Source organism: Lampetra planeri, chromosome 5 (assembly GCF_965212315.1).
Source record: "Lampetra planeri chromosome 5, kcLamPlan1.2.h2, whole genome shotgun sequence".
In the NCBI taxonomy this organism is placed as follows: domain Eukaryota; kingdom Metazoa; phylum Chordata; class Hyperoartia; order Petromyzontiformes; family Petromyzontidae; genus Lampetra; species Lampetra planeri.
In genome coordinates this window covers 2,397,284-2,419,416 of record NC_136111.1, presented here as the reverse complement: position 1 = coordinate 2,419,416, position 22,133 = coordinate 2,397,284, and the positions used below count along the sequence as shown (strand labels likewise).

The 22,133-nt window shown below is 42.4% G+C and overlaps 2 protein-coding genes across 4 annotated transcripts; both read left to right on the top strand.

The window, feature by feature from the left end:
- The first annotated feature begins 488 nt into the window (after nucleotides 1–488).
- Nucleotides 489–6,320, top strand: SDHC (succinate dehydrogenase complex subunit C). The gene is made up of 6 exons (XM_078594043.1): nucleotides 489–606; nucleotides 3,137–3,193; nucleotides 3,624–3,725; nucleotides 4,401–4,462; nucleotides 5,232–5,395; nucleotides 5,918–6,320. Exons 1-6 carry the CDS (start codon nucleotides 590–592, stop codon nucleotides 6,020–6,022), a joined length of 507 nt encoding a protein of 168 aa, XP_078450169.1. The 5' UTR covers nucleotides 489–589; the 3' UTR covers nucleotides 6,023–6,320.
- A 5,034-nt stretch (nucleotides 6,321–11,354) lies between these two features.
- On the top strand, nucleotides 11,355–22,059 carry LOC144718642 (cytochrome P450 7A1-like). 3 transcript variants are annotated; one of them, XM_078594046.1, is made up of 7 exons: nucleotides 11,355–11,545; nucleotides 12,721–12,961; nucleotides 14,680–15,266; nucleotides 16,460–16,587; nucleotides 16,780–16,958; nucleotides 18,217–18,337; nucleotides 20,265–22,059. In XM_078594046.1, the coding sequence occupies exons 1-7, from the start codon at nucleotides 11,472–11,474 to the stop codon at nucleotides 20,330–20,332; spliced, it is 1,398 nt and encodes a 465-aa protein (XP_078450172.1). In that variant the 5' UTR covers nucleotides 11,355–11,471; the 3' UTR covers nucleotides 20,333–22,059. The 3 variants fall into 3 exon arrangements, with proteins under 3 accessions (XP_078450172.1, XP_078450171.1, XP_078450170.1); XM_078594045.1 differs by having other exon boundaries at nucleotides 18,217–18,360; XM_078594044.1 differs by having other exon boundaries at nucleotides 18,217–22,059.
- The last annotated feature ends 74 nt before the right edge of the window (nucleotides 22,060–22,133 follow it).

Sequence of the window (22,133 nt, the reverse complement as noted above, 5' to 3'; positions counted from 1 at the left end):
GTGTGAATTTATATGATTTCTTGGTTAATTTATTATAGTAATCTCTGCTTGAAATGTGATTCTTCATAGTTTAAATATGTACTTTTATTATTAATATATGCATTTGTAGGTTTCCTAAAGTGTTTGATAAACATTCAGGTAACTACAGAACATTCAGTTCATATTTAATCTGTTTCTGTACTTCATCTTTATTTATCAATTAGTACATTGTTAATGCTGTATTAATCCAGCAACAATGCATTGCAACCAAATAAATTGTTTGTAAGAAAAGTGCGTCATTATTTTGTGGCGGGATGGAGTTTGGAATAGGAATCGAAAATTCAAATCGATGCCACCTATTGATAATTATTTGTGAATGGAACATGGAATTGATTCCAAAAATGGTTGGCATCGGCCATCTTTCGGTCTTGGCAGAGAATCACGTGGTTAGGGTGGGGGCGTGGGAGCGGTGGGGCGGGGGGAGGTAGGGGCGAGGCTTGCATAGGGGCGGGGCGAGGCGTGTAAAGGGGCGGGGCGGGTTCCCGCACGGGATCGTGCTGACTTCTCGCGCTGACTTCTCGCGATACTCGGAGGGGTCAGAGAGAAGAAGATGGCGCTGCTGTTAAGGTGGGTTGCGGAGTAAGCGTCGGAACTTACACTAAATATCAACAAGAACCACAGCGCACAGCCAACACGGACATCGCGACGTCTTACAGACACCACATTCGCAAATAGATCTTTGTTTCCACGGTAGTTGTGTCTCGCGTTCCGAAAGGTGACCACTATCGTGGAGACGGAGCGATTAAATGGACAGGTGCTGATCGTTGACATCGCGGGTTCGTGAGGGGCTTGAGGAGGTCTTCATCCAGCTGTAGATTGACCATGGCTGCTGCTGATAATGGTGGTGGTGGGGTGGGTGTTTGCGTATCGGAGTGGGCACTCAGAGGTCGCACATGAGAGGGACACTGTAAGGGGAGTTCCGTAGGAGAAGGGGCGAATGCGTAACAGCTCCGGGCGTCTTGATATGGGGCAGGCAGCGGTGCCACCACCATCATCATCATCACCACCACCACTATCATCACCACCACCATCATCATCACCACCATTACCACCAAAACGCGAAGTAGCCAGGCTTGAGCCGTAGGGGCTCGTGGAAGGATGCGGCCGTGAGGCGCTGACCTTGTGGGTTGTGAGAGCCGCGGGACTTGGTATGCGGACTCTGTGACGCAGTGCGGGACCTTTTTGGAAGTATTAAAGTATGGGAAAATAAGAATAGGTTTTGGTCTTTCTGGCAATGAAACAGGTTGTTAAGGTGTTCAAACACCAAACAGATGACCTTTTGCAAGGAATCATGTTTGTATTAACCACATGTACTTGTGGTGAACATGCACACAAAAAACATAATCTGATAATATGTTTGCATGTTCTTTGAGGCTGATTGATCTACACCAGAAACAGCAGAGAACAACGCCAAAAAGCGACCAGTGACCATTTAGCCACACATAAAAAAATTCGCCTATTTTATTGCCAGAAAGGATCAAGCCTATTCTTATTTCTTTCGGAACGCGGTGTTTACACACTCCGCACAGTGGAAAGGTCCCTTTGTAACCCACTGAGACCAAACGCGCTTTCACGGAAGGTGGCCCAAGCATTTGAGGTGGGAAAGCCTAAAAGGTGGTCGACTTAAATGGCCAATACAAATGAGCTGTGGTACGTCAATTTGTCACGTGAGTTGATTTTCACAGACACGTATTGCACGTTTAATTGGCCGTGTAAACTAAATCGCGACCGCTGAAAGGGTTGGTACTCCACCATGACTCACGAGCTAAGAGAGGAGGGACATCGTCTCGGGCGTTTGGGAAGGCACAGTGTGGTGCCGATATGTGTCCAATTTGTGTGACATCTGCACCACCCCCAGCTCCCCCGTGGTCGCACGATAATTCAATCGAAGGGTGCTTTGAATGAGGCTGCTTTTTTAAACCAAGGCCAGATGATGGGGTATGTAGAACTTGCCATGCACATAACGCATTTGAAAGTATTATAGTAGGCATGGCCTCCGTAGTAGTGCACTTTTTATCATATATCTTTTTACTATTAAAATACTGTAATCTAAACTTAAATTGGGGAGAGTGCACATATCTTAAAAATTGGATTTTAGAAAAGATCTGTTTTTTTCAAGTAAAAGTTTGACAACATTACATTTGGGTAGGAACACCAGGTACAATAGACAACACGAATAGCAAACACTAATTCAGTGCGTACACTGTCTCGTATGAGAGCCGTCAAACTCGTCACGAGAACATAAGCTTCCTGTATTGCACGACCCTGACAGTGGACGCGAACTGGAGCACGGGAGAGGTCATCTGGGGACAAATGTATGCACAATAATTGGTTGGGCAAGCCGAGCACGCCATTGCGTTTGGAAGGCTGCCTTTTAAATATTACAACCCAGCTGTCGTAATTAGAAGCATTTTACGTCCGTCTACAACAGCAGTTGTGTAATTGCAGTCACGTTTTGTAGTAATTGAGACATTAAAAGCCTGCTGGCTCAGAGGTAGAGCAAGCGGCTCCTTAATCGGGATGTTATAAGTACAAGCTTGTTACTTTAACACTTTTTATTTATGTCAATGTCATTTTACATTGAAATAAAATTGGCAAATATTCGTCATATTTGAAAAACATGTTGTTCATTACCCTTACACAGTATTTGTTTGTACTTCATCTTCGGGGTTATTGCACTTTAACAAAAATACGCTATCGGGTAAAAACGACTCCCAACCCATAAAGAGTCCTTGTATTTGTGTAGGACCGTGATGTCATGTGAACACCTTTAATTATTGCTTGAGATCCAGTTGTCGATTAATTGAAAGTGACAATAAAACCAGTGAGCACAATTACATCAGGTAGTGATAAAATAAATCACCGAAGTTTGTTTTACTCCTTGGCGTTGTTGCCCAATTTTCCGCATGGCTCACTGGGGGCCACTGTGCTGAGGCATGTTGCCCAATCACATACCTGTGCACTGGGCACCATGCAGTAAGTAAGGCGCCTTTATTGCTTAGACCATGTATTGAACTTACATTGAAATAACAGCAAACATGGATATGATTATGAAGCACTCTGGTTTTAAACGTGGTTTCCGTATATTCTCTTACAGACTTGCAGGGCGCCATTGCGCGCGCAAACAGCTGTCGGCGTTTCCTCTACAACCATGGTACGCACAATTTTTCATGAATCATTAAGCCACTTGAATAGTAGTTAATGTTGATTTGAAGCTTTCGTGACTGCAGGAATCCATACTCGTTGGTTCTTTTGGTAAAGTCACGTAGGTATAAAAATAAAAGCAAAAATAATACTGTATATCACGACGTTTTGATCGCAACACAAGCGGTCGTCATCAGGTGGAAAAAAATATAATCCAGCAGTGGAACTGCTGAACCAGCGAGAGAGCTGTTTCAACAATAGGTTCCTATTCATAAATAACACAATTTTATGTAAACATGGCCACCTTCACAATTGATGAATAATTGTATTTTCATGTAATTTACAGGAGGTTCAAACTAGAATGTTTTTCTGAATTTGTATTTAAACGAAAATTTGTGGACTTTTGTGTTAAAATGTAATGTATATTTGTTTTTAATCAGTTCTGTAGCCATGGCAACCTCAGCCAAGAAAGAAATGGATAAATTTTGGGATAAGAACACACAGCTTCAACGGCCGCTGTCTCCACACATCTCCATTTACAGGTAAGGAATTGTTAAATATTTTCAGTGGTGTATTATGAAAATAGGAGCCCCTGTTCACTTTTAGAACACGAGTTAAAACCATTGTTTCACGCAGTGTGAAAAAAAAATAACTTGGGAATTAAGAGTACTCATGAGTAAATCTGTGGCACTGAAGCTACAAGGAACAATGCAGGCCTAGTAAGCATGATGATGAAATGGGCTGTTATGCATTGTGCCGGGATGCAGTTTAAGAACATTTCGACATAAATCGCCAAATAATGATATGCTAAATGTTGCTATTATCGATCTGGCTCAGTGCCCCATGCTCCAATTGAGTTTCCATAGAATTGACCACATTTATTAAAATTGTTAATATATTCAGAGCTAGAGGTTGTGTTCAGTGCAGAAATGAAACAGTGACATTTACTATTCATACTAATTTTTGAAGCCTCTTGGAGAGTAATATGGATCTCCATTTTGTTAATTAGATATGTCAGGTGAAAATAATGTTGCTTTCCTCACACAACCTATCAACAAATACAGGATTGAAATTATATTGTAAATATTAACTATTTATCAACAGCAAATTCTGATGAAGCTATAAATAATTATCCATGGTGATTTATCCATTAAATTGTTATGTTGTGCATTACACTTCAGTGTTGTTTTAAAGGCATTTTGTACGTCTGTCAACAGATGGTCTGTACCAATGTTGATGTCCATCACACACCGTGGAACAGGAGTTGCTTTAAGTGCAGGTTGAGAACATTTAACGTTTTTTCCACCAACACATTATGACACTTGCACGTTGTGTTTGAACACTCGTAGTAAACCACGCGATCAGAGCAGAATTTGTCTGATGGGATTTGTATGGAAAAAAGTCTACGAAGAATTGGACAAACCAAGCATGGAATAGCACATCTTAGATGTGTTCAATAACATGTTAAAGAAGCTCAGGCAATATTTTAAAATAGAGGGATTGGTGGTCATTGCCTGCGATTTTTCAATACTTTAAATATGAGGAAAACATGATTAAAGTTATATATCACTTTGGAAAATATAGTGTATGGCATCATGTATGGCACTGTTTGTGTTTTAAGTCGCGTATAATGAAATGTTGTGGGATCACATTCATGAGCTATGCGCATACTTATTTTATGTCTGTATGTTGAACTTCTTTCGCACCGTAATTAGCTAATCGGGAGGTGCGGGGGAAGGACAACAAACTAAACACAAAAAGTAGTTCTAAAGGAATTTGTTTAAAATCTAGATTTAAGAGTAATTTTTATTGTGGTTTATTGGATGTTGATGTAATACCTTGGAATTTTCTATGCTCTATTCCAATCATGGAGAAAAAAAGTCCACGTAGAAAATACATACATATTTTGATACTTATAATGTTCCAAATTTGCATTTACACAATAAGCATATGCTTATTGAACTCTCAATATGTATGTTACCACTCAAAGATGTTGCTAACTTTGAGGCTCCAATAAAAATTTCTATTGTGTGTGTGTGTGCACGCAGGTGTGTCAGCATTTGCCTTGGCTGCATTGCTTTTTCCTGGAGACTTTGCCACGAAACTAGAATTTGTGAAAAACCTGGAGGTTAACAGCACGTTGATCTACATGGGAAAATTTATAATTGCCTGGCCTTTTATGTACCACAGCTGGAATGGAATCAGACATCTGGTAAGTTGGCTATCTAGAGAGGTGAAATGGTTAGGCATTGTCATACCATTGTTTTTTGTTTAGAAATCTTTTTCATGCAAAAAGACACTTCATTGTCAGGCACAAGAAGGAATCCAAAAAAATGAATGCGTCTGGCACTGCCTTGTAAATCAACATAAGGTTTAAGCAATGGGCTTTGTTCAATGTCACTCTTTAGTCACTCTTTGTAAAATATAAACTTATGACATGGTGTTTATTTTAATTATATGGTGGTGTAATGACGCATGGTGAGAGTTTTTATAGTAGTCTTGGAACCTTGTCGTTGAACATTAATTAAAAAAATTGATATTTTTAATAGTTGACGAGCAATATTTTTGTGATGGTTTATATAAAATGTGCACATATATAATGTACCTTTACCAAGTATAGGTGTTGATAAGTCACACACAGCTTGTGTGATAGATACATGACTCAGTTTGTATTGATTATAACATTCCAGTTTTCAATAATACATATTGTATGTGACTTCGTTTTTTTAAACAGGCCTGGGATGCTGGAAAAGGATTTAAGATACCACAAGTCTCGCAGAGTGGATACTTCGTGCTGGCACTGACGTTCATCACAGCAGGAATTGTGGCTGCCTTATAAACCATGATTCACCCAAACATTATTAACTAAAACATGTATCTGCAGAATGTTATTACATTGGTCATATTTTGCTAATTCACACAAGACAGTGGGATACTTTTGGACACAGCACTGTAATTGCATATAACGACTTGGTGATATGAAGATAAGACTGAAAGATGTTTTATCTCAATTTACTTTTCTGGACTTTTTCAGGACATCTAAAATTCTCTCCAATACCTAATGTTGCCACACTTTCTGTTTAAAACTATGATAGTAGAATGGCTATTAAACAAAGTTATAAACTTAAATTAATGTATTTCAAAGTGTCAACGTGTCTTTAAAAAGGTTGTTTGAATATAGACCGGAACATGACAATTTGGGACACACCATCCTTTTGACAAGACGCTTCAAGGTGATTGAAATCCTCACCAATATTAATCTTTTCCCACTATTAGTTGTGCATGGTTACATACAACCCTTGAGGGGAGGTGGGGGGACAAGGTGAACGTATACATTCTAAGCTCCGTTTACAATTTGCCCCAAAGACCCCTGCATTATTTTAGGGTTATAGGTTAGTAAATAAAACACTTTTTTTCAAATGTATTCCCCTGCAAATATCTCCGCACCTCCGATTATCAAGGTTGGCTACGTACGGTGCGAAAGAAGTTCAACATACACATTTGGCCCAGCAGTGCTGAAATAGTGATAGCAATTTGCACTGCAATAACATGGCAAGCCATCCCAAGGACGCTCCACAAGCGACAGACACATTTGACATTAGTTCTCAGTTCATGGCGATGGTAAATGTGTCAGTTGTGGCCACTCAAGAGGAGAGTTTTGCACGCGTTTTTCAACGACGGCAGCGACTTGGCCGCTTGTGCGTGCAGTGACAACGGCAAAGGGGCGGTCGCCAAACATCGTTCTCGTTGTGGGAACGCGCGGGTCACGGTATAGAGCGGACCCCGGGGCGACGTCTGGACTCATTGGCGGACACTGGGTACGCGGATGTCTGCTCGGTAATTTGCCTGCGGGGGTGGGTGTGGAGCTGATCCAATGCAGTGTCTTGTTGGTACGCAGCCCAAGTTGGAACCTGACACGCTGCCGGACCCGCAAACCAATGGTAGCTTTGTGCAGAGATCGCGTATCGTGGTCAAGCTTCTGGCTGCCGTAGATCATGACTGGAGACCGAAGCGGTGTTGGAAGGTTGCCCCAGGTCAAGGAGACGGTTGCGGTAGGCAACTCCGTAGACTACGAAAGCTTTTTATTTCAGGCTTCATGGCTCTAGAAGCTGGTGCTTTCACAATGTTAAACATTTAGCTCCTCTCAAATATTGACTTTCGTGACTGCAGGGATTAATATTCTATGGTTCTTTCGGTAAAGTCACGTAGAACCATAGAATATCCTCAAATGCTTGCGCACGTAGAAGTCATGGAGCTAACCGGTACATGTCAGATGGTTTGACAATTTACCTTCACCAAAATGTCACAACGCAACGTTCCACAGCACATAGCGAGCTGAAGGCGGTTGTGTAGCTGTGATGTCAACTCACGCAGGAGTTGCCACTTCTCAATAGGAATGCAGGTGATCTACAGTTACGAATAAAATTATTGCAAAACACGCAAGCTGTGAAAATGTGTTTAAACGACATTTTCTTGACATGTTAAAACTACTTTCCATTGATGTGACAGTAGAATTGAGCACAATACAACATGCAGGTTTATTTCGCTTTATGCGGTTTTTTTTGCGTATATGCGGATATCATGCGGTTTGAATTCACTCATGCGGCTGTGCGGTTGTGTGTACTGTCAGCCTGTCAGGGGTGGCCCGTCCATTTAGTCAAAATAGGCGGTCGCCTCGGGCGCCATATTCGAGGAAAAAATACAAATAAAATAACGAATGTCATTCTTTAAGTTCCCGTGCGCGTACAGAGGGAATATGAATAATAATTAGTATCTCAACATTTCTGATAATATATTGGTTGGACAGACAAAGCGAAGAATTATGCCTCAGGAAAATACGCTTAATAAAACATTACACGCAAAATCGGGGCAACATTTTCCCAGTTTACCAAAATAACCTTGGCCGAGATCTGCCTTTGGGAGTGGGTCACCGCTGTGTGCTCTGCTGTATGCGTGGCTTGGCAGGCAGCCGTCTCGTGCAGTTTTGCTTCGTGTGCCCTTTTTTTTTATTGGAACGCATCTACGAACACAAAGCGAGGGAAAGATTTATTTATATACTGGACGTAAATATTAGAAGATACAAAAAACTACATTGTTTTATGTATGGTATTGCATTGCCAACGATTACCATATGCATTTGTACTTTAACTCCTTATCATATGTTAATGTTTAACCCTAGAGCAGAATACATCTGTAGCACAACCTTGACTGCCTTATCAAAGGTGGTGTTGTAAATTAGAGATTGCAAGTTAGAAACTCGGCAGAAACTTTTATTTTTAAGTGTCATGCTGCTTGCTCTTTCTATCATAACAGTGGTCTAACATGCATACTCCGAAGTGCCAAACATGACTGGATTACAATGACGGAATAAGATTTGGCATATCATTACCAAATGAGTTTAAGAGGTGCAGTCCAACATCTTACTCGAGAGCACCTTGTCTAGCGGTTATTTGGCCTACTATCCCGTGCTGGCCAGCACATCTTGGAATTGGTGGGGAGTCACCACACTTTGCCCCGACACACGTGCAGCCTGCCGATCGACAATTGGGAGAAAATCCATTGCCAAGATAAAGTCTGAACACTTGCTCATCGTGCACTGCCATGAGTCCAGTCAATCACGAATTCGCACGCCACCAACACTGGGCTTGCGAACCTCGGCGCCATTGTACACAGAGGACGGGTGACATCCTAAAAGAACGTAAGCAAGCCAACGTCAATACAGCTGAGAGAATCGCCCTCCAGCTACAGGGAGAATCGCCCTCTCTCGTCCTTCGCCTCCAGGGTGCATGGTAGCGAGCCAGATCTCCCAATTATACTGGTAGGAACCTCCTGGTTACACTAGCCCACAGGGGATTATTGTATCCGTCGTGCAGGAAGGGGCTGGGTGGGGAGGGGCTGGTCACCCCGTGGTGCCCTTATAAAACTCAACGTTTAACCTACTCACGCCGGCATGTGCCCGCCCTCACAGTCGGCCATATTTGCGGAATACACCACGCCGCCGTTGACCCTGGCCATTGACCGAGCAACCCAACGTTCCTACCAGCTTCCTCCGCAGGAATGTGTTTGATCACCCAAATGCCTCCCGAACAAGTCGGGACGTCGAACTGGCCGTGTCTGCTGCGAACAGAACGTTTTGCCTTCAAGCCGCTCTCATAAAGAGGCTGGCTTTCCAGCGCCAACAGAAAACTGTTAAAGCAGACATTGACCTCTACACCCGCATCTGACACCATTGGACGTCACGACCCATTGCAACTTAAAGGTCGCCAAATTAATCAGATAATGCTGTTCTACTGTAAACATAATCGACTCTATGGTGAGCAACTGCAATGCTCAGGATACACCTCACTGGTAAGAAACCAGACGCAAATATCAGAATCTCTTATTTATGCCGTACTGGAGGAAGCTTGATTTGAAGTTTTCGTGACTGCAGGAATCCATGCTCTGGTTCTTTCGGAAAAGTCACGTAGGGGGCCGTCCATAAATGACGTCACGCGATTTTGGACGATTTTTGACCCCCCCCCCCTCGTCACACGGCGTCACAAAAAGTCAATATGACGTCACAAAGCTCTGCCCCCGCCCCCCCAAAACCATATTTTCATTTTGAAAATAAAACATGCTTCAAATCGCTTTAAACTATTGTCATTGTAGTGCGTATTTAATGTGGCACTGCACTCTGATGTTGTAGGTGAAAGCTTTTATAAAAAAAAGTCTATTTAATTAAGTAGAACGGGTTGTCGATATTTATTGAAAGTTGCGCATTATGATGTGACGTCACATTTCTCAACCCCCCCCCCCCCCTCGTCACACATCGTGACAAATGTCTGACCCCCCCCCCCTAGTTGCGTGACGTCATTTATGGACACGGCCCCTAGGTATAAAATAAAATAAACCACGACGTTTCGATCGCAACACAAGCAGTCCCTCCTCACGGCTAGGAATTAGCAGCGTCACTGATTTAATGTATTCCCCGTCGTTTGACCTGCCACGCGGGGTGATAGGAATCGAGCCCAGTGTGCGAACCGTCACACCACTGCGGAATTTCCCTCCGTTTCTTATTGACAATACGAGTTCGCATTGCGTCCGCATGCAAAGCTAAAGTGGTCATGTTAATTCCTGACCGCGTCTACATTTGTATGTACGGTATATGTTGCACTTCTTTCGCACCGTACATAGCCAACCGTGCTAATCGGGAAGAACTGGGGAAGGACATCAAACGAAATACAAAAAGCTATTCTAAATAAATTAGTTTTCAATCTAGATTATTTAACAATGCACAGCTCCAGTGGCTTCATCATAGTGGCAGGAAGAGCGTTCCAGACGGCCACAGAAGCGCACATTTGCTGCAAATTCGGTACCCGGTTTGTTCCGCTCTTATTTGCAGGGGCGGCCCGAGACGAGCTGCCAGCAACTGGCGCCCCAAGGCGAACCATGCAATAGGCGCCCCCAAACCCCAAGCGAAGATTTAGGCTGAGCTTTTATTTTTGGGAAACATTTTGCCCCTATTTTCCGTTTAATGTGTTTTAAGCGTGTGTTTTTAACAAAAGCATAAATATTCGTTTTGTCTGTCCAAACATTCTCAGAAATGTTGATAAATTGATTATAATTCTAGATTTGAAGCTTTCGTGACTGCAATGATTCATATTCTTAGGTTTTTTCGGTAAGGTCACGTAGGTAAAACATCAAAATTAATAAATTAATAGTGATCTTTATTTTATTTTTATTATTTTTTATGTTTTACCTACGTGACTTTACCGAAAAAACCTAAGAATATTGATTATAATTCATATTCCCTCTGTGTACGCGCACGGGAATTGAAGTAATGACGTCTTCGTTATTTTATTTGTATCTTTTATTTATATATTTTCCCCTAGCAATTCGGCGCCCCACTTAACTTGGCGCCCTGGCCTAGTTCGCCTGCATGCACGAGCTGCCCCTTCATATTTGTTAATTCGTGGTTATCGCGCGATGCAAAATACAACTGAAGGATGACGCATTTTTTTTTCACTTACACACAACCCCGCTAAAATCGGTGATCGATAAGGCCGGACGCCCTTTGCCTGCCACGAGTTCAAGGATGGATGGTGGCTACACAGGGCAGGTGTCAATTACGGGGTCCTGAGGTGGGTGGCTGGGGGGGATGTACGTGCGGGCATTGGGGAGTGACGCAACTTGCTGGTCAAAGAGCAGAGGCGAACAAAAAGCCATCGGATCGGCGCTGGCCGGGGCTGAGAGCTCCTGAGATCTGGGGCATCATCAGCTGCTGCTGCTGCTGCTGCTACTCCGTCACCATGTCTCCGGCGCTCATCCTCGTCGCTGCCTTGCTCCTCTCGGTGCTGTTCGTGTTTGTGAGAACACGCAGGAGGTAAGACAAAGGTGCATTTTACAGTTACTGGCGGATGTGCATTCCGTGTCTGCGTGGAGTCCGTACCGTAAGTCATTCGCATGCATGCAGTGTGTACTGTCATTCGCATGCGTGATTATGTACTGCGTTTTTCTTCGCGATTTCGGGGTCCCTGACCCTCTAAAATGCAGCGAGTTGGCATCGTGTTGAGCACAGGTGGTGCATCTGTCAGTCATCTCGGTCAGTCAACCCATGGCAGCTAAGAAGGCGGTACAGCAAATGTGGACTCCATCCGTTCCATCTGTATGGTGTAGGTTATTGCTCCCTCGTTTGTCACTCGTTGAGGGGCACCGCCGATTTTTCTCCGGGTCCTCCGGGGTTTTCCCCTCCACATTTTAGAAACATGCATTTAGAGCAGGGGTGGGGAACCTTTTTTCTGCCAAGGGCCATTTGCATATTTATGACATCGTTCGCGGGCCGTACAAAATTATTTAAACAAAAAAATTAGCCCGTTATATTTGATCAAACATTTAATTAACTCACCTCTAATGTGATGGCTGGAACTGCTTTTCTTTGGTGAGGCGTGTGATGTTAGCAGGGTATCGATGATGTTGCTACTCGAAACTGCCTTTCCAGGTTTGCTCCTAGATTTATTGACTTTCGAGTCCCGCCTGCGGTTGCCTTGGCAGGGCCACACCAAATGATTTTGCGGGCCTTACACAGCCCGCGGGCCGGACTTTCCCCACCCCTGATTTAAAGCATTACAAATGTTCACACGATCAGCCACTTCGTTGAGCTATCATTGGTGGCCAGGTCGCTTCTGAAAACGAGCTATATTGCTCCATGGACCTTACCTAGTTAGAAAAAAATATTTGTAAATAAACTTGCCAACCATCTCAATTTAGGGCCATGGAGATTTGGAAATTGTTGGCGCCAGTTGTTCTGGCTGCCTTCCCACTTGTCCGAGGATTCTCACGCCTCTGAATCTCTTGAAACACGTTGCGCCTTACAAATGCTGAACTTTAATTTATAGAAGAGATACTCTACATATTTTATTAATTTTGTGTAATGGTTTTTTTTTATCGCCATGTGAGCACAAATGACAATGTTGATGGCGCGATGCAATGATATGCACATTTTGCAAAAAGCGATGCCAATGAAGGGAATATTTCTTGTCCGTGTGCTCTGTGCAACAGGAAAGATGGTGAGCCGACATTGGAGAATGGGTGGATCCCTCATCTCGGGTGTGCTTTGGATTTTGGAAGGAATCCTTTGGAGTTTTTACGACTTCGGAGGAAAAAATATGGAGATATATTCACTTGCAAAATTGCAGGAGATTACTTCCACTTCATTGCAGATCCATTTTCTTATAATTCCATGACTAGAGCGGGTAGACACTTGGACTCGAAGAAGCTGCAGTATGAAACAGCTGCAAAGGTGAGTTATCACGAAATATGACCAAACATAACCATAATCTATTTTTACACATAGGCTTTCACGATCGATATTATTATCCCGTACCTCCTCCGATTAGGGGCCGTCCATAAATGACGTCACGCACCTGGGGGGGGGGGGGGAGGGGTCAGACATTTGTGACGATGTGTGACGAGGGGGGGGGTTGAGAAATGTGACGTCACATCAAAATGCGTTCTACTTAATTAAATATACTTTTTTAAGAAATATTTTCTCCTACAACATCAAAGTGCAGCGCCACATTAAATACGCACTACAATGACAATAGTCTAAAGCGATTTGAAGCATGTTTTATTTTCAAAATGGAAATATGGTTTGGGGGGGGGGGGCAGAGCTTTGTGACGTCATATTGGAGGGGGGGTCAGACTTTTTGTGACGCCGTGTGACGAGGGGGGGGGGTCAAAAATCTTCCAAAATCGCGTGACGTCATTTATGGACGGCCCCTAACCCCCTATCAGTGCCCCCCTTATTACAGACCAATTCAGACCTTATTGGTCACCCCGTGCCCTTGTAAATCTCCACGTTCATCCTACAAAGTCCCATCACAAGGGAGAAACACAAACAAATTGACAAAAACTTTTGCCCCTATTGAAACGGCTGTACGCCGTATGGACCTGAAAACTCAATGTCCCTGTACAAGAATACGGGGTAAACGGTATGGGTTGACAGGATATGGGTTCGTCACCAGGAGCTCGAGATCTGTTGAGTGTTTGTTTATGTTACGTATACGATGTGGCTTTCGGACCCAATATAAACATGAAAATTGTAGTACAAGTCTATAGAGCAGCACGCCAAGCACGGTGATTCGCAGAGGTGGGACAAAGTCATTGTTATGCAAGTCCAAGTCGAGTCGCAAGTCATCAAATTCATGACTCGAGTCTGACTCGAGTCCAAGTCACATGACTCGAGTCCACATCTCATAGGTGGGACAAAGTCATTGTTATGCAAGTCCAAGTCGAGTCGCAAGTCATCAAATTCATGACTCGAGTCTGACTCGAGTCCAAGTCACATGACTCGAGTCCACACCTCTGGTGATTCGTCATGGATCTCATCGGACGCAGTGCGATCCATCAGAGCTATTACCATCGATTGCCACTGCAGGTTAAATACATTAAATACTAGCGCCATCTATTGATCGAAGTTCATATTTGTTTTGTCCATAATAGATGTTTTTGGGTTAGATCGCGTAAATGTGTCGTTAAACCCGCCACCACCCGACACGGCGAATTAGTCAGGATTGTCATGTAAACAGAACATGGCAATTTGTTACTAGTACAGCACTCCGGTTTGTTGAAGAGTAAACCCACAATGTTTACATTTCTTTGTGTTACGTATGAATTCTTAAGTCGGATTTTTTTTATTGCCTTTTTAGCGATAACGAAAATTGTTGTCTACGTCCGTTAATGTTGAGAGTTGTGAATGGATGGAAAGGGGGATTGGATGGAATGGCTGAATGAACGAAGACCGTTATACACATGCGGGGCCTCCTTCACACACGTGTGTGCGTAAAGTGTAGTTGTTTTCAACTAATACTTCATTGATATATTCCATTTCATTTCAACAAAGATGTTCAGATACAGCGAACACACTCCCCTCGAATGTCATAGGTGGCGGTATCAGTTGTTGTTCTTTCTCTGTATTTGTTGTTGTTGTTACATTTGGCGTGTGGTGTTCCTGTGTAGGTTTTTGCCTATCGAAATATGGATCCCAAGTTTGGTTTCACCGATGAAGACTTGCATCAGACATTCCATAAAACTCTCCAGGGTGACGCCCTGGATCCAGTGACTGAAAGCATGATGGAGAACCTGCGAGAAGCCATATCCAACAACGAAGACGTGAAACCGAACCTCGAGTGGAAAGAGGATAAACTGTTTTCGTTCTGTTCTAGGATAATGTTTGAAGCTGGATACCTCACTCTATTTGGAAAGGAAACACAGGCGTGCGGTGTCAACAAAACATCTACTCTCTCAAACACATTGGAGCAGTTTAAAAAGTTTGACAAAATTTTCCCTCCCTTGGTAGCCGGAGTCCCCATTCGTCTCTTGAGGAGCGGTTACAAAGCCAGAGAAATACTTACCGACATTCATCGGCAAGACAAGTTAAAACAGAGGGAAAACATGTCCGCCTTAGTTTCACTTCGAATTCTCTTGAACGACACCGTTTCCAGATATGAGGAAGTGGAGAAGGCAGGGACACATGTTGCCATGTTATGGGCGTCTCAAGCCAACTCACTGCCGGCTGCTTTCTGGAGCCTGTATTACGTCTTAAGGTCACCTCTAACATCAATTGCATTCATTTTACTGCACACATTTTTTTGTTATTGTTGCCATATACTGTGAGCGAAAATGAACAATTGCGTTATTTTTGAGAACTAATTCGGTTGAGCAAGGTTGCCCCAGATCGCCGATGAAATCTGTTTGGGTCAGAATGTGAGCCGTGCGCTTTACACGGGGACGTTAAAGATCCCCTGGCATCATCCACAATCGTAGCCCATCGTCTGCCGGCGTCCGGGTCCAGATTTGACAAATTAGAAAATGACCCCGCGAGTTCATCATTTGGGATTACATACAAATGCATTCATCATCGCCCTCCCCCTACTCGCAGACTCTAATGCCCCAGGTAACTCTTGGCATATTACACTATCGTGGTCTCTTAAGTTCTCATCTTGTTAAACAAAGTGAGCTTGAACTTCGAGAATGTATAGATAAGGCGGTGCCCCTGTCAGATTACGGTAGGGGAATTATAGAATGAGTTAACGATGAACACAGATTCTCAATGCTTGCAGGCTATGATGTGTGCCTTGTCACACACGTTTCATGTTGAACAATGTACCCATTGTCAACAGCAATAGTAAGACAGAACACACGCCAACTTGTGTTTGAGTTACATCGCTCGAGCACGGACAATAGTTTGAGTTAATTAATCTCAGAATCTCCACGACGGAAGCAAAGGTGACATGCTGAGATGCACAGAAATCTCCGGGCTCGTCGTTGATGTGATTCGAAATTGGGATACTAGGAGGCATGAGGGCCTTTGTTGTAATCTTTATAGTTGGTTAGCTCTATATTCTGAAATGTTTTAAATTATTAATTGAACCGAAGATCAGATATCTAATGTCATTGCTCTATAGTCCACCACATTAATAAACGAGTGTATGTGAGTCAGCCATTCAAATATAATTTCCTACCTCGCTTAGCAAAGAATAAACTAACATATAATGGAGTAATTATAGCTAAAACAATGGTTGAATGTTATACAATGCTTGAATTTTATTCCTAGCCTTGGACTTTAATCTGGCAAATAATCAGTAAGAAGGTCAGGGTTCTTCCATAAGGTAACTAAATTACTTTCTTATTGCATAGCTTGGTGTTACAATGAGACAATCTGGTATGTTGTGTGTGCTTGTAATTCAGCACTGCTCGATACATTAATAATTGTACTACATTTCTGATTTTGTTAAAGGTCTCCTGAAGCTCTGAAAGCTCTAAGGAGTGAAATTCAGAAGCTGATTCAAGACACAAAGCAGTCCACCGGCCTCAACGGGAAACTTTGCTTGACTCGTGAAGAAATTGACAGTTTGCCAATCTTGAGTGAGTACGACACTTATTTCACTTTTGTAGCAAAATTATTTTAATTAATTTAGAAGTTTTTTAAGAATGTTTTTATTATTACGCTTGTTTACACTGGAAAGCCTCATTGAGTATCGTGGCTGTTTGTCCAGGAGGGTCCTGCCAATGGCTTTAATAATAATGGAGTTATGTGCGTTTCTTTGAAATGTACAGACAGCTCCATCAAAGAGGCCCTCAGACTGTCAAGCGCATCCCTCCACTTCAGGATTGCTAAGGAAGACTTTGATTTGGTCATGGACTCCGGGGAAGCGTACCACATTCGAAAGGGAGACGGCATCGCTGTGTACCCACCTCTGATCCACTTTGATCCAAATATTTATGAACAACCAGAGGTATGTATGTATACAGTACATGTGATTCACAGCGCATTCAATGGAAGGTCTTTATCACAATTCTTGCTGAATGGGGCAAACAATGAGATACGATACAATTTATATTTATATATCTCGAACTTTTAACATGCGAGCAATATGTCGATGAAGAGGGATGGAAACAAGAATGGCGTGTAAGCTATCGATATAAGAGATGGAGTAATACAACTCAACACCAGCAATAAAGATAAAGATGGAGGAACGCAGAGATAAAATACAACGAAAAGATGACAACAGCAGAAGTGACATTCAACAACAACAACAAAAAGGCTGATAATTGTTTTTTTACCCTTTTATCTGGCAACAAAACTGACACCTTTTTTTACAAGGAGTCATGTTTGCATAGACCACAATACCTGCAGTCGTAATGCAACCAAAAAACACAACTCTGATAATGTATGCACTGTCCTTGAAGTTGGTTGGTCCACACCCGAGACAGCTTTCCTTAGAGCCTAATCTCACATGGTGTTGGACCAGATGACGCCAAAAGGCACACAACTCAAAGACAATGCACCATCAGAGTATGAGAGCTGAGGGTAAGATACAATAGAGACGCAAAGGACGCAACAACAGATTATAGGTACAAGTGTGAGACAAGACTGAGAGACAAGTTCAAATCAGAGACATAATGAGCGTGGAGAAAACGGATAATTCAGAGAGGTGAGAGTAGACAGGGAAAACTAAAATCTGAATAGGCAACGGTGGGGAAATGTCACAATAATAACTATATAGGTGTGAGAAGACAAGAGCGACAATTGAAGGCACAATTACTGGGAGACAGGTGACATAGAAATCAAAGAACAGAAAGATGGGGGGGGGGGATAAGAGATCAGTTATTTTGAAAGATAGACACCGAGGGGCTGGAGTGAGAAGAGAGAGTGAGGTGTCACCGTATCGTCGTGGAGGGAGAGACGGTGATGTTGTGGTCACAACGCTCTCTCCAGCAAGGGGAACTGGTTCCTGTTCTGTGTAGGGGAAATCATATTCCACTGGGCAGAACATTAACCCTGTGAAAACCAGACGGTTTTTTTTCACCTTTGAGGTTTTGGGATATAGTGTTCTGTGGAACACCCAGCAGATTGCTGAACAAACATTTCACCAGCATTTGACAAAAACACAACGCCATATATCCTGTGCAAGCCAGTTGTATGTCTAACCATTGCAAATAGATTGTGACCGTGTGAGCAAGTATCTGATCATGACATTTTCTTTCACCTAGGAGTTCATATTTAATCGGTTCCTTGATGAAAATGGACACGAAAAAACATCCTTCTACCTTGGAGAAAGAAAAATCAAGAACTACTGGTTACCCTTTGGCTCTGGTGTTGCGCAGTGCCCAGGTCGCTACTTTGCAGTTAATGAAGTAAAGCAGTTCATGATTGTTATGCTTACCTACTACGATTTACACCTTCTTGATCCCGAGAGCAAAGTACCACCTCCCGATAAGACACGTGCTGGTATTGGAATCATACATCCCGCATCGGAGGTCATGTTCAAATATAAACAACTACAGCCTTAAATAAATACATAATCCCTATAGAGCAGTGTTATTCACTCATTATTATCAAAGGGGGTGCCACTTTTGCCGATAAAACACCATCAGTGTGAGGGCCACCACACATTTGAAACCATTGGGGTTTGACAGCAACACGATGATGATGGGGTGTGTCAGAGGCAATGAAGAACACTGCTATAGAGTTAACACAAGTCCAGTGTATCTCAAATGCTCTATGCCACAAACATTTCTATATTTACAACAATGGTAGATAGGGAACCTACAGTCCATGGGCCATATCCGTGCCCTATTAATATCACTGTAAGCATCTTAGCTGGACTAATCGGGTTCTAAAGGGGGATGGGGTATTTTGTTTAACCTAGAAACACATTTGCTTCTAATATTACCATGCTCAGTCATTCCTGTCACTACGAGGACTCTAATGCATCATCCGCACAGCTCATCTTACTTCGATGCCTGGGGTATCTCTTGTGCCAACTCCATTAGTGGTGTTCGTGAATTGTCACGCACAGTCTAAAATAACGCGGAAGATAAAAATACAACCTTGACGACCACCTGTCCTAACACCAAGTCATTCTGATGTCTCACTTTCTATCGGTACACAGGCCTGGGTCCCATCATATACACGTTTTTTGGCAGCTGACTTATCTTACTTGGGATTCCATAGCAACCCAGAGTCATAGGCTTGCTTAAAATACAAGATCATCTCCATACTCGGACGTCTTATCGTAATGATTTTAAATCCACACCGATTGTACATTCCATCATGCAAGCCCACACACAGACCGAGCTGCAGATGGCGCTACTGCACTGATGTCTTTAAAGATCGGCTGCAGCAAACGTGACCCGCAGCTCAAATAAACCCAGACACCCTGAATAACATTAATACTATAATTCGTGTACGTGGTGAAGATACCTATGCTTTTCCCCCTCGATTTTGTTTAATTTAAGTGGTATATGAGAACAACAGTAGTTAGCAGAGGTACATTCAAATCATTACAATTCTTGCTTGTGTTAGTTCTCTTTGAAGCCGTTTTTTTAGTTATACAGTATAGATAACCGAAATCCTTGTGCTGTAAAAATGAATTGAGCAGTGAGTATGGAGTGAAATATAACCGTTATTGCTTTTATGCAGTTGTTATAATTTGTGTCGTTAATTGGTCTCTATGTGCATTTCGATTGATAAAGTCAGTCTGGTTTAGTCCTAACACTGTGACCCAACATTTCTATTGATGCAGTTAAATAAATGACACGCACGCCTTTATCGTACCGTATAGCAATGCAAGATCGAAGAATTATTGTGTCTTGTGCCAGATGTTTCATCACCTATTTGAATGATATGCACTGTAATTTGCAGTCTTGCATACTTCCTTCTGCATAGTCACGTCGAGAAAATCCAATTTTGCATCCAGTATTTGTGTAAAATCACGGATTGAAAGGTATTTTTTGTAAACACATTTAATATATTAATTTTCTTAAAATCACAATCAGCTACGCATAAGTTTCTAGTCTAAACACTACAGTGGTCCGCAACAGAGAGAACTGGAGATGGTACGGCAGGTAGGAATGAACAATTATTAAAAAAATGTGAATAGTTTTACCCTTTCTGGCAACAAAACAGGTGTTAAGCTGTTCAAACGCCAAATAGAAACCATTTGCAATGAATGGAGTCTGCATGAACCACACGTACTTGTGGCGAACATGCGCACGGACATATAACATACGCATTGTCTTTGAAACTGTCTCACCAGTGTCAGAGCAGAGAACGTCAAGAGGCGGACAAGTACACAAACAAGGCACTATCAGAGAGCATCCCTAGCTCGGGGTAAGCGTCTGCCTTTTTGCGTTCTCTGGTCTGAAACTGGTTAGACTGGGCCCCAAAGAAGGCTGCCTCTGGTGTGGGCCAATCAGTTTCAAAGACAATGCGTTTCTGGGCAAATCGCATGTTTGTTTGCATGTTCACCGCAAGTACGCGTGCTTAATGCAGACATTCCTTGCAAATGTGTTTTGTTTTTGGTGTTTGAACATCTTAGCACCTGTTTTATTTCCATGAAGGGTAAAATCTTCTTGGTTCTTTCGGTAATCACGTAGAAGGGAAATAATAAAATAATAAAAATAAAGCAATAAAATAATTCTCACGACGTTTCGGCCACAACGCAAGCAGCCGTCCTCAGGTGAAGAACAGATCTGTTGGAAAGACAGCGTCTGAAGAACAGGTCTGTCTTTCCGACAGAATGGCAAAAAGGAATTAACAAGCTTCTGGAATTGTTACATTGATTTTAAAAATAGAATGAGTTCCAAAGCGGGGGCAAACAAAAACACATTGGATATGCCCCGTGGTGTAATGAGGCAGCCGCGTGCAGTTTGAGAGGAGTCAGCCAAGAATGTAGATCACATTTTAGAAAACGGAGGTGGAGGCAACGACTGTTGATCGTAGCAGTAGAAGAGAGACCAGGGGATCACAATGTGCTTGATCTCTGCGATCGTTTTAACGAAGCATTTATCTTGAGATTGGATTGTTATGATGTTTATGGTGGAGATTGACCTCGCTTTATGCGGGTTCGGTTTGTGCAATTTTGCATATACGTGGCGAACCTCTTTCTACCGAAACTTCGCTGTGTTATGCGGGTTGAATGCACTCATATGCAGCTATGCGGTCGGAGGTGGGACGACATTGCTTGGATAAATGTTTGCATATTCGGAGTGTGTGACTTTTGAAAATGCGCTATTTTAAAATCCTTTATATTACGTTCGCTTGCTTGCTTGCGTGCTTGCGTGCTTGCTTACGACCGTGCAAATCTTTCGGTCGTTTTTTAACCCACTTCCCGTGATCCAATCGAGCTGACATTTTCCACACAGACTCGTTGTGCTTGACAATTAATTTTCGTGAAATTTTTTTTCCAAAATTTGACAGTGTTTAGGGAATTTTTTAAAAATATTTAATTACCAATTGCTTAATGCTGGCAGACAATCATCTGACCCATAGGTGGCAGCCATCTCAAGCCAGAGGACGAGAGGACTCTAGCCGCCACGCATATAAAGGATTTAGAGTGAAAAACTTTGTTTTTACGGGTTAATTTTTTAACAAATTTTACTGTGTGAATGTATTTCCAATTTTTTGTCGCATGTGCGGTATGGGTCGTGTAATTTTATGCTGATCCTGGACTAAAGCAATGATCTCAAAATATAGTGTTTTGCGGAGTTATGTTCAGTCATGAATTCTATACATACTGTATTGCTGCACAACATATGCATCCATTCAAGTTAGTCTGACAGTGTTAATTGCGTTTCATTGGTTATTAAAATACTCATTATTCGTTTGTACAATGGTCACATTTAAAGGTAATTTCATTATACAGTACATGTATTGCCTTAAGAGTAGACAGTTTATTGAAATCATATCAAGGTGGTCTCACTACAGAACAAATTATGAATATTCTTTGAACTTTACTTCCTTGGCTTGTGTTGATGTAATTATGCATTTATCACATTCTTGCAGCGTCATAAATGTTATCATCACCCAATACAATCTAACTTGGATGTTTATATCGTGTCTCAGTGTGACGACATCTCAAGACTGCATAGAAGCAGTGGATATATTAGATTTACAGAAAATTAGT